The following is a 12,980-nucleotide window of genomic DNA, read 5'->3' on the forward strand; positions in this document are numbered from 1 at the left end:
CCCCAATGGCCTTGGACCAGTTCTAAGAATGGCTGTGAGGTTGCGCGAGGACATGGCGTGGTGGGGCACATGGAAGGAAGTGCGAGATTCTCACCACAGTGGCGTCTGGGGACACGTCAGCTCCTGACCCAAAGACTGGCAGGCAAATCCAGACTGAAGGAGCAGGGGGAAGTCCGGGAGAGGGCGGACATCCACGGGGAGCATTTGTGGTGGAGAAGCATTGCTCGTCCTGAGTTGCTCTCCAAAGCCCCAGCCCACAGCACAACTGCATTTGGTTTGCAGGCTTCGACCCTCTGTGTGTTTGCAGCTGAGTCTGTGCAGGTCCCCTGTCATCCTCCCACCCTCTCCCCATGCTACCTGTGTCCCTGTCTCGGCGGACCTTCCATTTCCAAGCCAATGTCTGGCCCACGTTCCCTTGCCCATACAACACACAGGTCAACACACCGCATACTGGGGTTCTCACCGACACGTGCACACGTCAGATCACTGTCTTCTGGTCCCTTCCTCCCTCAGGTAGTACTGCAGGGGATTGGGCCACAGGTCCTCGATGATGATCTGGTAGGGGACACAGGCCGCCGCCACATTGGGCATAGCCCACTCACCTCTCTGGCCCAGGGCCACCCACATCCCCACTGCTGACGAAGGCCTCAGGGGCCCCACCTCGGCAATCCTGTTCGTCCCTGGGCAGCTGTGCTCACACAGCCAGTTCAACAAGTTAAGCCTGGTGGGGTCATGCCTGCGACTGGGAGCTCCACGTTCATAATCCCAGAACCACTGGACTGGAGTGGAACGCGATGCCCTGTAGCCTGCAGGAAGAGAGGATTTGAGGAGCAACCTGATGGCCTCCTCCCCACCCACCTCCCCCTCCCTCCTGCCCCTGATTCATGCTCATCATCCCCCTGCCCCGCACCATCATGGGACCCACACTCTACCAGCAAAGCTAAGCTGATACTCCTTAATAATCACTGGGTTCCAGAAGTACGGGTTGTCCCCAAAGAAAAACATCACTCTGCAGCGGTACTTGGGATGGCCCACTTCTTCCACCTGCCGTGAGCAATGGGACAGGAGGGGGCAAGTGTCCTCCCTCGGGCTCCCGAGCTACTTGCCTGGCTGTGAGGGTGAGCACCTTTGCCTCACCCTCTCCTGCCCAAATCCCACACCCGACAGGACGGCCCCCAACCACAGCCTCCCCGGTCTGACCTCCAAGTCGACCACGTAGCTGAGCACGTCTTTGTCCTGGGCACCGATCATGGCCGACAACTGGGGGTGATTCAGAATCTGTGCTGTGTCAAGGAGCTGTGCCTTCAGATGCTGTGGAAACAGACACAGCCCCCCTCCAACCCTCCCAGGCTAAGAGCAAGGGACGGGATCATGGCATGTGCAGAAACACCAGGAAACACTAGTCCCCACACTCCTCAGCCTCTGCAAATGCATCAGACCCCATCGACACTGGGCAGTCCGTTGGCTTCCTGTACCTCCCACGCTGTCTGCACACAGCAGGGAGAGACTCCACTGCCTGCACTCCTCACAGTTCCTTCCTATATCTGACCTGTGTGGGCTGCCAGCAGCCCATCATAGCTTGGGATGTCGGCCTGTGCTCTGACCCCTCCTCACGGCTGGGTTTCTTGGCATATTCCCGTGAAGACCTATGTTGTCACCAGCCTTCTGAGTCCAGATGGAATAACATGGCTTACAGGAACCTGACTGCACACTTACGATGTAAGCAGAGGGTGTGGGAGGGAGAAAGAGATCGAGAAGCACGGACGAGGAGGGCCGAGGAAGGAAAAGAAATAGACACAGTGACACAGCCTGTCCGGAGAGAAAGACATGGGTGGGACCCAGCCGGAGCCTGAGGACAGAGAGGGAAGCAGGGGTGGAGATACCAGGAGAGAATCCTGTGTGTGTGTGTGTGTGTGTGTGTGTGTGTGTGTGTGTGTGTGTATGTCAGGGTCTGTGCAGGCAGCTTGTACCCCGTTCGGAGTGGGTCTGAGTCGTCCTACTGTCTGGCAAAGGGGCGTGGCGTGGTTCCACTAAAGGCCATGAGTGTGTTTCTGAAATGCTCTCTTTCGACGGAACTGCTAAGAAACCGTGCAGAGCCTGTGAATGTGAAGGTGGGTGTGCGGCCTGTGTAACTCTCCCATTTTGCAGCGAAATATTTCCTTGCTTTATCTGCTCTGAGTGAAGGCTGCTTTGTGCTACCCTAGCTCTGGTAGCATGGGGACACATGACTCGCGTCCGCAAATAATGTTTGAGAGCAGCCTGCAGGCCAATGTTGGCGGAGACCAAGAGGAAGCAGCTCCAAGTCCCCGGGTCCCCCCGTGCCCAACAACCGCCCCTGTGCAAGGCCTTACACTGGATCCCAGACCACACCAACCCAGGGCCAGGGACCATTCCCCAGCTCTCCTCCCTGGGGGCCATCGCCCTGAGGCACCCTGCTCTCAGTGCCCAGCCCTCCTGCACAACAGCCCCCGCCATCACCCACCAGCACAAGGAAGGATACCGCCTGGGCCCAGAAGCCAGGGATGTGCTTGATGACGGCCCTTCTGTGATCCAGGTGAGAAATCTGCCTCCGAAGAATCCTGCGCTTCAGCCGCCGTAAGGCCCTGGAATCCTGGGCATTCCCAGCGCTGATCTCCAGCTGAAGACGCTCCAGTGCTGCCAGCGGGTCCTGGGCTGAGGCAGGACGCAGCGCTGGCTCTCGCTGCTGCAGCTCCTGTGAGAGCTGGGGCCCCTCCTCCGCCTCTGCATCTGCCTCGCGCTTCTCCTCTTGCTCCTGAATCTCCTCCTGCTGCTGTCTCTCAACTTCCACCTCCTCCTCCTCGTGCATGTCCTCTGCTTCTGGCTTGGCTTCCTCAGAATTCTCCTCTCCAGCCACCTCTTCCTCAGTCGCCTCCCCGTCCTCTTCCTCCACCCCAATCACCACCTCAGCGGCCACCATTCCATCATCCAATATCAGCACCAATTCCTCCGCTGGGCTTGCCACTTGTATCTCACACCCGGCCTGGGCTTCCTGCACACGATGGGCGCTTGCCGCCCCTGAACCTGGGGACTGCGGCCAGCCCACGCCCTCCAGCGCCCCTGCATTCCCGCGGGTCCGGGACTCTCGACCTTTCTCATCCGGGACGATCAGGGCCCAGGGTCGACGGGAATCTCCGCTTTTTCCGGACTGCGACACGCTGGCCATGACACTCGGCCACGGCCCCAGTGTAGCTAGGGCAGCCTCAGGACAAGGACAGGGAAGTAAGTGGCAGCAGGTGGAGGGAGCCTGGGCCTCAAGGCTGTTAGCTCCCTGCTGCCTCTCGCTGCCGCCCGCCCAAGTTGGGCGCAGGCGCACAGGCTGTGGGATTTGAGGACTCCGCATTGGCTGTGGCTGCTGTGGAGGAGGGGCCGAGACAGAGGCAGTGAAGAGTGTGCGCATGCGGCCTGGGAGCGCAGTGGTTCCAGGGCAGGTCAGGCCCGCTGGCCAGGTTCACAGAGCAATCAGTTGCAAGACAGCAAGACAGGGTGCTGGTCGCCAGCAAGCGCGCGCCAGCGGCCGGTCCGGGCTCTGGAGCAAGTGCCCAGCCGCCAGCGTGACCCCCGTTTTGCCGCATGTCCTCTTCAGCGCTGTCAACTTCCAGGCCTGACTTGCCTGGTGCCCCGGTATCACACGGTCTGTGGTCGCTTGTACACCCTTTCCCCAGAGGCCTCACTACGGGCACCAGAGCATTCAGCACAGGAACGTCCACGCCGTGAGCCACTGCATGCTCCGTCCCTTGCCCCTTTTTCATGAAGCTGGGCAAAGCCTGGAGAAGTCCTTAGGTGTCACGCCTACCGGAGCCACATGGCCGTCTGCACGGTTTCTCCTCCTCGGCCGTCAGCATGAGGTCAGCGGTAAGGTGGGTGCCCACCCAGAACCAGTGACACCCACACTAGACCCACCCCACCGCCATGTCCTTGCAAGAATGCAGCTCAGTAGAACTCACTGCACTGCAATTCAGAGCAAAGAACAACCCCCAGAGCCCCATCTGCCACTGGTGCCCTACTGGTCTCCGTACAGAGTGCCAGGGAGATGGGTAGAAGGATTTAGCAGTTTGCTCCGGTCCGGATATCTAACCTTGGAGGATATCTACCCTGTGGAGGACCTGGGACACGCATGCAGGCGGGCTCCTTGTGCACCTCTGCCACCAAGCACATAGGTGGGAAACGTAGGGCCACAGGGTTCGCCGCCGGGCTTAGTGTGGCTCACCCTTCCGCGGGTGCATTGAGCATCCGTGCAGAAAGCACTGGGCTCACTGAAAGAAGCCAGCCCCTGACAGAAGCACAGTGGTGGTGAGCCCTGCCTGATGGATTCCTGAGGAGACTAAAGGAGTTAAAGGCATGCAGTCCACCAGAGAGCAGAGTGGTGTTAATCAGGGGAGGGTGCGATGAGGAGGTGTCGGGCCTCGGGTGTGAAGATGCAGTCCTGCCGTGTGCATGAGTTCTGGAGATCTAACTTGCACAGGGCAGCCGTAAGCAATGCTTCACCACCTCGTCAGATTCCTCAGAGGCAAGGGCTCTCACCACAAACAAAGAGGGGTCGCTGAGAAATGTCCCAGTGAAGGTGGCTGGACGGAGCACTTGCACGTGAAGGATACGAGCACATCCGTCACTGCCCGTTATGTCCCTCAGTCACGCACTAGTCCTGGTGGACTAAATAAGCTCAGAACCCAGCAGTCACAGGGGTCAGCCTCGTTCCCGCAAACATGAATCAGACTCCCAGGTAGGACGTAATGGACAAATTAGGGACCAGAACACACAGGAGGCACACGGAAGCGAGACACACACTGGCAGGGGAAAGTCTCTTCCAGCCAGGAACATGCCACATGGCAAAAGAGTAAGTGGGAAAACGTTGCTGGACCGCTTTTCACAATTTACGCCTCCATCTGAAATGTGCAGGCCAGTGACGTTGGAGCCCCTCAGGTGCAAAGGGTTTGAAAACAGAGGGACAGAAAATAGAGGTGTGACTGCATGCTCACAGCAAGGCAGCTGCATTTGGGGACATTAACTGGCTGGCGGTGAGTGCATGGCCAATCCTCTGACGAAGGTCCTTCAGGCACGGAGGGATTTCTGGCTCCTGGAACACATAACAGAATGCACAGAAGCCCCTCCACCTGACAGCAGGACAGCAATTGGATCTGTCAGTGGAAGAAAGGGGTTGAATTCAGAGGGAAACACACTCAAGCGCAGAAGCATACACCAAAGACAAGACAGGCCACCAGAGCCACAGCTGACACAAGACACAGGTGTGCAGACACGAAGGCGGTTACACAGGTACAGCTGTGCCCACTTAGGCCAGACAAGGAGGCATCACCAGAGAGCTGTCAGCACAGGCAAAGCCAGGAAAAGACACAGACACGCCAGGGCTCACTCAGGGAGACAGAGGAGCACAGGCAATGCAAGACATTTCCTGTGCACAGAGAACAACATGACGATCCCGACAGACCAATGAGAGACACGTGTGGTTCAGAGACATGGAAGTCAGAAGGCTCTTGAATTGCTGAGGGTGTCCTCTCTCGAGGGACAGCACTCTGGAGCCCACACACGCTGATGTTGGGGTGGAAGAGGCCGCTGGGCAGCAGATACAGTTGTGCAGGGGTTTAGCAGCTCCTGGACCCTAGGGCTCCCCGGGGAGTGCTGCGGATACGGGAGGACACCCGGGGCTGCCGGGTGTGCAGCATGAGGGCTGTAATCCCTCGGACACAGAGCACCCAGGCCTCTAACCACGGACCTCAAGTGTCCACACTTGAGGGTTTGGCTCTGGGGGCCGTGAGTGCATTCCACACCCACACCTTGTCCGTACCTTGTCTTTGGGACAGGCCGGGCGGAAACATCACCCTGGCCCCTGAGGAGGTATTGGCTGGAGATATTAACATGTGGGGGACCCTGTGTTCACCTGTCCCGTATAGTGTTCCTGCTCGGCAAGACCTATCAAGTAACGGCCTGCTTGTGCGGAAAGATGCCCCAAAGGGTCCAGCCTCATGACCACTGAGGCCGTATTCCCACTGCAGAATCCTGGGCCATACTTTCTTTGGATGATCACACCCGAAGACTCGGGTCAGCACAGGGAGCTTTTCCAGGGTACCCCGACATTTACACATCAAGCAGCTGAGAAGACGTGCTTCTCCAGGCAGTGTGCAGACAGCAGCGAGAGAAAGACCTGCCTTCCCTTCTAGAGAGTGCGACAGCTTCCGCCCTGGAAGAGGTGAGGCTTGGTTGCACAGATCCTCAACTCCACAGCCTGCTGACACGCTGCTGACCATGTTGTCTGCATACTGAGAGGGACAAGAGGCCTCCATGCATTGGGACTGCCCTCACCTTCTCTGGAATAGAGCCACTGCAGAGAAGGCTCTTGTACTGCAGAGCTGTGCAGTGGGGATCCTGGGGGGCTTGGGCAGCTTGGGAGACAGGAATATTAGTGTCGGGATGTCAGTCTCAGGCACGCTGAGACTGACAGGGCTGGGGGCCGTGTTACTTGGGGATACAGAAGAGCCTAAGATGGACAAGGCTGAACTCTGTCTACTGCACTGCTAGCAAGGTGGAGCTTTTACCCCATCCCTAGCACAGACATCTCTGGCAAGCAGCCATCTGCCGTGTAAGGAGTACCCCAGCACTCACGTCTTTGCAGGTGAGGCTCGTCCCAGTCATTTCTAAGCTCCAGGCCTGCCCGGCACCTCTGCACAGAACGCTAAGGCCTCACAAGTCCATCGTTCCCTATGTGGCTGCGGCAGCCTTTGTCCTGGCACTCAGGCAAAGGAACACAGGCTGCCTGGGACGAGGTGACCTCCCTGAGCGCCTATTGGTGTTTGCACTTGGGAGTCTTCTCACAAGTCTCACATGGCGTGTTGGACACAGGGCTTAAGCCTGTGGACACAGAGGAAGAGCATCACCCGACTCATCACGGCTGATGATGAGAGGGCAGAGGGCACACGGGAGAGGATGAGGTGTTCGTGCCCTGTAAGAGCTCCACCTCCCCACGAACTTCCCCTCTGTTGGCTTGCAATCTGGGCCACCCATTTGTAACCTGAGGTCATTTCAGAAACAGCGAAGTTCACACAAGGGCATCAGTACTAGGACTCCTTCAGGAGTCTTTGTGTGTGTGTGTGTGTGTGTGTGTGTGTGTGTGTGTGTGTGTGTGTGTGTGTTTGTGTGTGAGAATAAGTGAAGCGGTGTTTGGGAGGCTCAGCTTCAGGAAGTGGAACCAGAAAAGTTGGCTGTGATTTTGGAGTTGCGTGAGACTGTAGTGGGCTGTTTTCTCTGCAGCGTGTACGTTGTCCCTGTCAACCGTGCCTGAAGCAGAACTTCATCGGTCTTACACACCCACTCTCTCTCTGGTCCCTCGGTTCCTTCCCCTGGACACCAATCTTACAACCTGTTCACAATCCCTCAAATATATATGGCTGGTCCTGAGATCCTGACCTTGTCCCCAAGACAGTCTGCATTGGGAGACGTCTGAAAACCAGAGGGTAATCAACCCTGGGAATTCCTCCCTGTGTGGCGGTTCAGTCAACATGACTGAGGGTGTCCCCGTGCGGGATTCTGGGGGCACCATCATGGACATGCCCAAACCCTGAATATTGGACCTCCCTGGCCTGTGCTGGCATCTCCATTTCCTTGAATTTCCTCATTTTCACAGGAAAGGTATGAACCTGGGCACTGGCCTTTCTCTCAGGTTTGTGCCCTGGCCTCCCTCACTCAAGTCCCCATTGCTTCAATCTTACTGACCTCACATGCAATCCCAATGTGTGACCCAACCCTACGGACAATGTCCTACGTCCCGCCCTTCCTTGGAACTCCAATGTGCAGGCACAGAACACTTACACCCCTGGACAGCCGCATGTATACATGGACACGCCCCAGAGCGTACCTGAGAGGAAGACACACACAAACACTTCAATGTGTTTATCTCCCATTCTATATTTCTTCAAATGTATTGGACCCCTGCCCTGCGCCACGTGTCACCACCACCCTTGTCCTCATTTCGTGGACAGGAGAATCTTGTGGACCATCGGTGAGCATCCGAAGGGTTTCCACTGGGGTCGATGAAGTGCGATGCTCCTTCATACTCTTCTCAAGATCGTGCATATCCCTGGGATATATGGGTACACACACACACACACACACACACACACACACACACACACACACACACACAGTACAGGTGAGAGTCTTATCTTGGCCCTGATTAAGGTTGCTTGAATGTTTCCAAACGGAAAGTAGAATGGGAGGGTGTGATAAGCTGTGCCAAAGCTGACAAGGGGCTCCCGAAGCCAGACAACATGTGGGATGGTGGTATGAGGCCTGACGGTGGGGTTCATGGTCCGGGAATGACAGTTGTCACCATGCTATCTGATGAGCCAGCTTTGGTTGTCCCGCTTTGCTCACTCTTGTTGTCTAGCCCCCTTCCCCCCGTCAGGCTCCCGAAAGGGGCAAAGCCTCTTTGAGACGTTACTTCTTAAGACTCCCTGTCTGAGGCCGATGCCCTTTTGACCTGGTGTCACCTCCTGTGCCACTGTGAGTCTCGGTGCCTCCATGCAGAAGAGAATTGTGCCACGGACCCCACGGCACATGTTTCAGTGCCCACACCCTTGGCTGCTCACCTCTTTCCCTCTCAGTTCTCTCTCCTGGGGCCTCCTTCATCTTGAAATACAGCAGGGGATTGGGCCAAAGATCCTCTATGATTATCTGGTAGGGGAGACAGGCCAGGCCTCAGGTAGCTATCCCACGCAGTGCGGGAACCCATGAAAATCACCTCCCTTCCTTGTTACAGGGCCCCACCTCAGCAATCCTGCTAGAGCCAGCAAAGCTGTGGTCAGAGAACCAGTTGAAGAAGTTGAGGCTGCTGTTGTCATGCCTGCGTCTGTAGGCCTCCTGTCTGTACCTTGGGTGCCACTGGATGGGACTGGAATGAGACGCCCTATACCCTGCAGGAAGACGAGTATGTGAGACGGCGCCAGAGAACCAGTCACATTCAACCCTCCACCCACTGCCGCCCACGCAGTCAGCGGACACTTACCATCAAGGCCTAGGACATAATCCTTCGTAACGACTTCATTCTGGAAGTACGAGTTCTTGCCAAAAAACAGCAGGATCTTCCGGCATTCCCTGGGAAACTTGTGTTCCTCCACCTGCCGTGGTACAGTGGGGCAGAAATGTGAAATCTTGTTCCAGGAGACCCGCCCTCCCCTGAGGAAGGAACACATCACTTCTCCCCACCACCTCCCCTCCCCACACAGCCCGCCCCCCACACCACCTCCCACTCCCAGGCCGACCTTCAAATTGGTCATGTGGCGAAGCATGCTTGCATCGGGCTTACTAATCAGGGCTGACATCTGAGGGTGGTTCAGAAACTGCTGCAGGTCAAAGAGCCTTCAGGTGCTGGGCATGAGAGAGCTCGAAGCAGAGAACACGTGTGGACAGCATCCAGGCGTCCTCCCCCCGGGACTGACGTCCTCCCCCAGGGTCTCAAGCCCTCCCCACAGGCTGCGTCCAGGCCCACGGGGTCTCAGGATCGCGCAGGGCTCTGCTAGACACGCACAGGAGGCTGTGCATGCCCAGATGCCCGCAACCACGCCTAGCCTTGTGTGCTCATGAGGACACTGAGGACGCTTACTTCCACACAGCCAGACAGCACACACCCGGTCTCGCGCCGACCAGTGGGCATTCACATCGCCTTCCCCGCAGCAAGATGCTTAGCGGGACCCAGAAACGTGCCCCCACGCGGCTTTGTGTGGGAAGAAGCCCTCGGTCATTTCCCCGTCCTGGCCTGGACCTCCACCGCCACTCCCCACTCTCCCAGCGCTGTTTCCGTGCCAGGTGCGACGTAAAGCACACATGCCTCCCCCACCCCGGCACTGCCCTCCTCCCACACTCATTGCAGAGCCAGGACCGCCGGATGGGATCACGTTTGCACGTTCCCGGCCACTGGAGCGCGGCTTAGCTCCAGTCCCTGTCCTGGGTTCCTCTAAATGTCACCTCCCTTTCCTTCCTCTTGCGCAAGCCCAGCCCCCTCTGGACCCTCCACCAGCAGCAGGAAGGATACAGCCTTGGCCCAGAAACCACGGATGCCCTGGATAAGGGCACTTCTCTGTTGCAGATGACGCTGCCGCCTCTGCCATATGCTGGGTTTGAGTTGAGAGTCCTCCCGGCTGGCATGTGTATTCAAGGGCTGCACCTCCGTCTGAAGAGCCTCGAGCAAGGACAGGAAAGGATGTAGGCTTGCACTCATCTGCGTCTCTTCCTCCTGCTTCACCTGCAGCTCCCGTGCGTTCGCCAGGCACCAGCCACCTTGCTCCTTCCACTTTGGTTCCTCCTTCTCCTGCTCCTCAGCTCCTGCTCTTCGTGCCCCAGCTCCATCTCTTCCTTCTCCTCCTTTCCCAGCTTTGCGTCTTCCTCCTGCAGCTCTTCTTGTAAATCCTGTTGCCCCTGCTCCCCCCCTTCCTGCTCCGCAACTTCCCTTAACTCTTCCCCATCCTCCTCCTAATCTCTCTGCTCCTGATCCTCCCCCTTCTCTTTCTGCTCCTTTTGTAAGGCCTCCTGCTGCTCCTGCTGCTGCTGCTGCTGCCCCTGCTCCTCCTCCCCCTGATCGTCGGCTTTTGACCTTCTTCCCCCTCCTTCTCCTCTTACTCCTAATCCTTCTGTTCCTGTTCCTCCTCCTACTTCTCCTCCTCCTACTTCTCTTATGATCCTGCTCCTCCTCGTCGTCCTCCTCCTCATGAAAATCATCTTCCACATCCTCATCCTCATCCTCATCGTCATCCTCCTCCCACTCCTCCTCCTCTTGAAAATCACCTTCCTCATCCTCATCCTCATCCCCGTCGTCCTCCTCCTCCCATTCCTCCTCGTCCTCCTCCCGCTCCTCCTCCTCCCCCTCTTCTTGGTCCTTATCCTCCACCTCCTCTTCCTCCTCCTGTTCCTCCTCTACATAATTATCCTGCTCCCCCGCCTGTCCCCCGTCTTCCTCATGCTTCCTCTCGTCATCCTTCTCGTCTGCAAGAACGTGTATTTCTGTGGCCGCCGCCTCAACTCCCTCCTCCACCAGGCCCAACAGCTCCGCCACCGATATTATGTTGTCCACCAGCAGCTTCAAATCCTCCCTTCGGCCGGACACCTCTGTCTCACGTCGGACCGGATGTTCTTGTGCACTTCGGGGCATTCTGGCCCCGACAGCGTCGTCGTGTGGCGCCTCAGTCGCGTCCAGGAATACTGTATGCCCTCGAGCCCCGGTCTCTTGACTACCGCCTTCCATGACGAACGCGACCGCAGTTTACGGGGCACTGCCACATTTTCCAGACACTACATCCTTCGCCATGTGGAGCTGGCCCAGGACCGCAGGTGGGGCAGATTCAAACGAAGCGGCAGGAGGTGAAAGCACGGGCCTCTCTCACCACACCCAGTCAGTGGAGCCCTGACGACAACGGCTGACAACGCCCTCCCGCCTTCTGCCGTGGACCAAGGGCCCAGGGGGCGCATGCGCACAGGCGCTGTACCCAGGAAGCCACGGCGGTGGCTGTCGCTGTGGTGATGCTGCTGCAGAGGCCTTTGCGGTGAGAGAAGTGCGCATGCGGCTTTGAAGCTGAGGGCGTTGCAAACCACGCCCAGACTCCCAGCCAGGCTCCAGGACCAATCATGAGGACGGCAGTGGGCGTGGCGTCGGCGGCCCCACCTTTCAGGGCGGTGGGAATCTGCTGCCAGCGTGTCACGGCACACAGTGAGCCCCGGGCTTCGGCAGTGCGGCGCCTCCAGGGGCCTGCAACTTAGGCCTCTGTGTGCCCTGTTTGGCCTCTGTCAATGAGAAGGGGACTTTCACGTTCCCCCCCTCGGCGTCCCGTACGGCCTGGGCACGAGGCTATCTACACACACGGGAAAAGGGGGACCTCCACGCTTTTCACGTTTACACCCCCACCTTTGGTCATCGTGCCCATAGTCTGGCAAATCCACTGAGCGGGTCAGCGTAGCTGTCCGTGAAACGCATTCCAGCTGTGCGCCCGCTGTCTGCACCCTGGTTTGCATCTGGTCTGCCTCCTTTGCATACGCCCTACGTCCATCCCTACTCCAAGAAGACACGTATGTCATGACAGCAGGCTAGCAGTGCACCCGCTAGGGAACACTGTTCCCGCTAGGGAAAACTCTTGTCACTCGGTGACAAGAGGTGTGTGACATGGAGAGGACACCACCCTAGGGGAGGCTGCCTATCATGCGCGATCCCAGGAGCAAAGGGATGGCACTCTCTGAACTTTGGCACTTGAACCACCCCGGTACGCACCAAATCAGGAAAGCCCCCAGTCTCTTTCCTTTGCTCCCCAACGGCCTACACACACTCACTCAGGCACAAAGATGCACGGCCACGCGGCACGTGGACACAGACACGCACACGCTGCCAGCGCAAACGCCAGGTCTCACGCAAAAGTACTCAAAGGCGCCAGCCACGATACACTCACAGACACTCTAGTGGACCTCTGCACTCACACGTGCCCTCTGCCACATCCCGCTCGCGAGGCTAGCTCCTTCCCACGACTCACACTTGCTTTCCCCCCTCACACAGCACATGCCTTTGTCCTGGGGCCCAAAGCTGGCTGAAAACTAGGGCACATTCAGTATCTCCATTGGGTCAAGGAAGCTTGCATTGACATGCCAAGGAAAGAGAGCCACAACTGATACCAACCTTCCAGTACCAACAAAACTGGAACGTGGCAGGTGGAGAAACACCAGCCACGACTAGGTTCCCAGCCTATCGGCCCCTGCGCTCACCTCAGCCCCTCTCAACCCTGGGGAGTGTCTTGGGTTTCAGTATCTCCCAGCTGGCTGCAACCTACAGGGCAAGGGCCAAGGGACTGACCTTTCACGGTTCACATGTATACCCAGCTTGTGTGGGCTGCCTGGAGGCAGTCACGGCTTGGGAGGTCTGGATGTGCTCTGACCCCTGTTACTTGTGTGTTTCTTTGCGTGTTCCCCTGAAGCCC

At 57.8% G+C, this 12,980-nt stretch overlaps 2 protein-coding genes across 2 annotated transcripts; both read right to left on the reverse strand.

The window, feature by feature from the left end:
* Positions 1-483: 483 nt before the first annotated feature.
* On the reverse strand, positions 484-3,263 carry LOC131503570 (testis-specific Y-encoded protein 1-like). Its single transcript, XM_058715021.1, has 5 exons — positions 2,501-3,263; positions 1,201-1,278; positions 933-1,044; positions 661-806; positions 484-555 (listed from the first exon to the last, which is right to left on the reverse strand). Exons 1-5 carry the CDS (start codon positions 3,182-3,184, stop codon positions 484-486), a joined length of 1,092 nt encoding a protein of 363 aa, XP_058571004.1. The 5' UTR covers positions 3,185-3,263.
* Positions 3,264-6,814: 3,551 nt separating this feature from the next.
* Positions 6,815-11,266, reverse strand: LOC131503581 (testis-specific Y-encoded protein 3-like). The gene is made up of 7 exons (XM_058715037.1): positions 10,875-11,266; positions 10,061-10,421; positions 9,291-9,368; positions 9,035-9,146; positions 8,797-8,942; positions 8,619-8,703; positions 6,815-6,882 (listed from the first exon to the last, which is right to left on the reverse strand). Exons 1-7 carry the CDS (start codon positions 11,264-11,266, stop codon positions 6,815-6,817), a joined length of 1,242 nt encoding a protein of 413 aa, XP_058571020.1.
* Between the last annotated feature and the right edge of the window lie 1,714 nt (positions 11,267-12,980).

Source organism: Neofelis nebulosa (assembly GCF_028018385.1).
Source record: "Neofelis nebulosa isolate mNeoNeb1 chromosome Y unlocalized genomic scaffold, mNeoNeb1.pri SUPER_Y_unloc_1, whole genome shotgun sequence".
In the NCBI taxonomy this organism is placed as follows: Eukaryota; Metazoa; Chordata; class Mammalia; order Carnivora; family Felidae; genus Neofelis; species Neofelis nebulosa.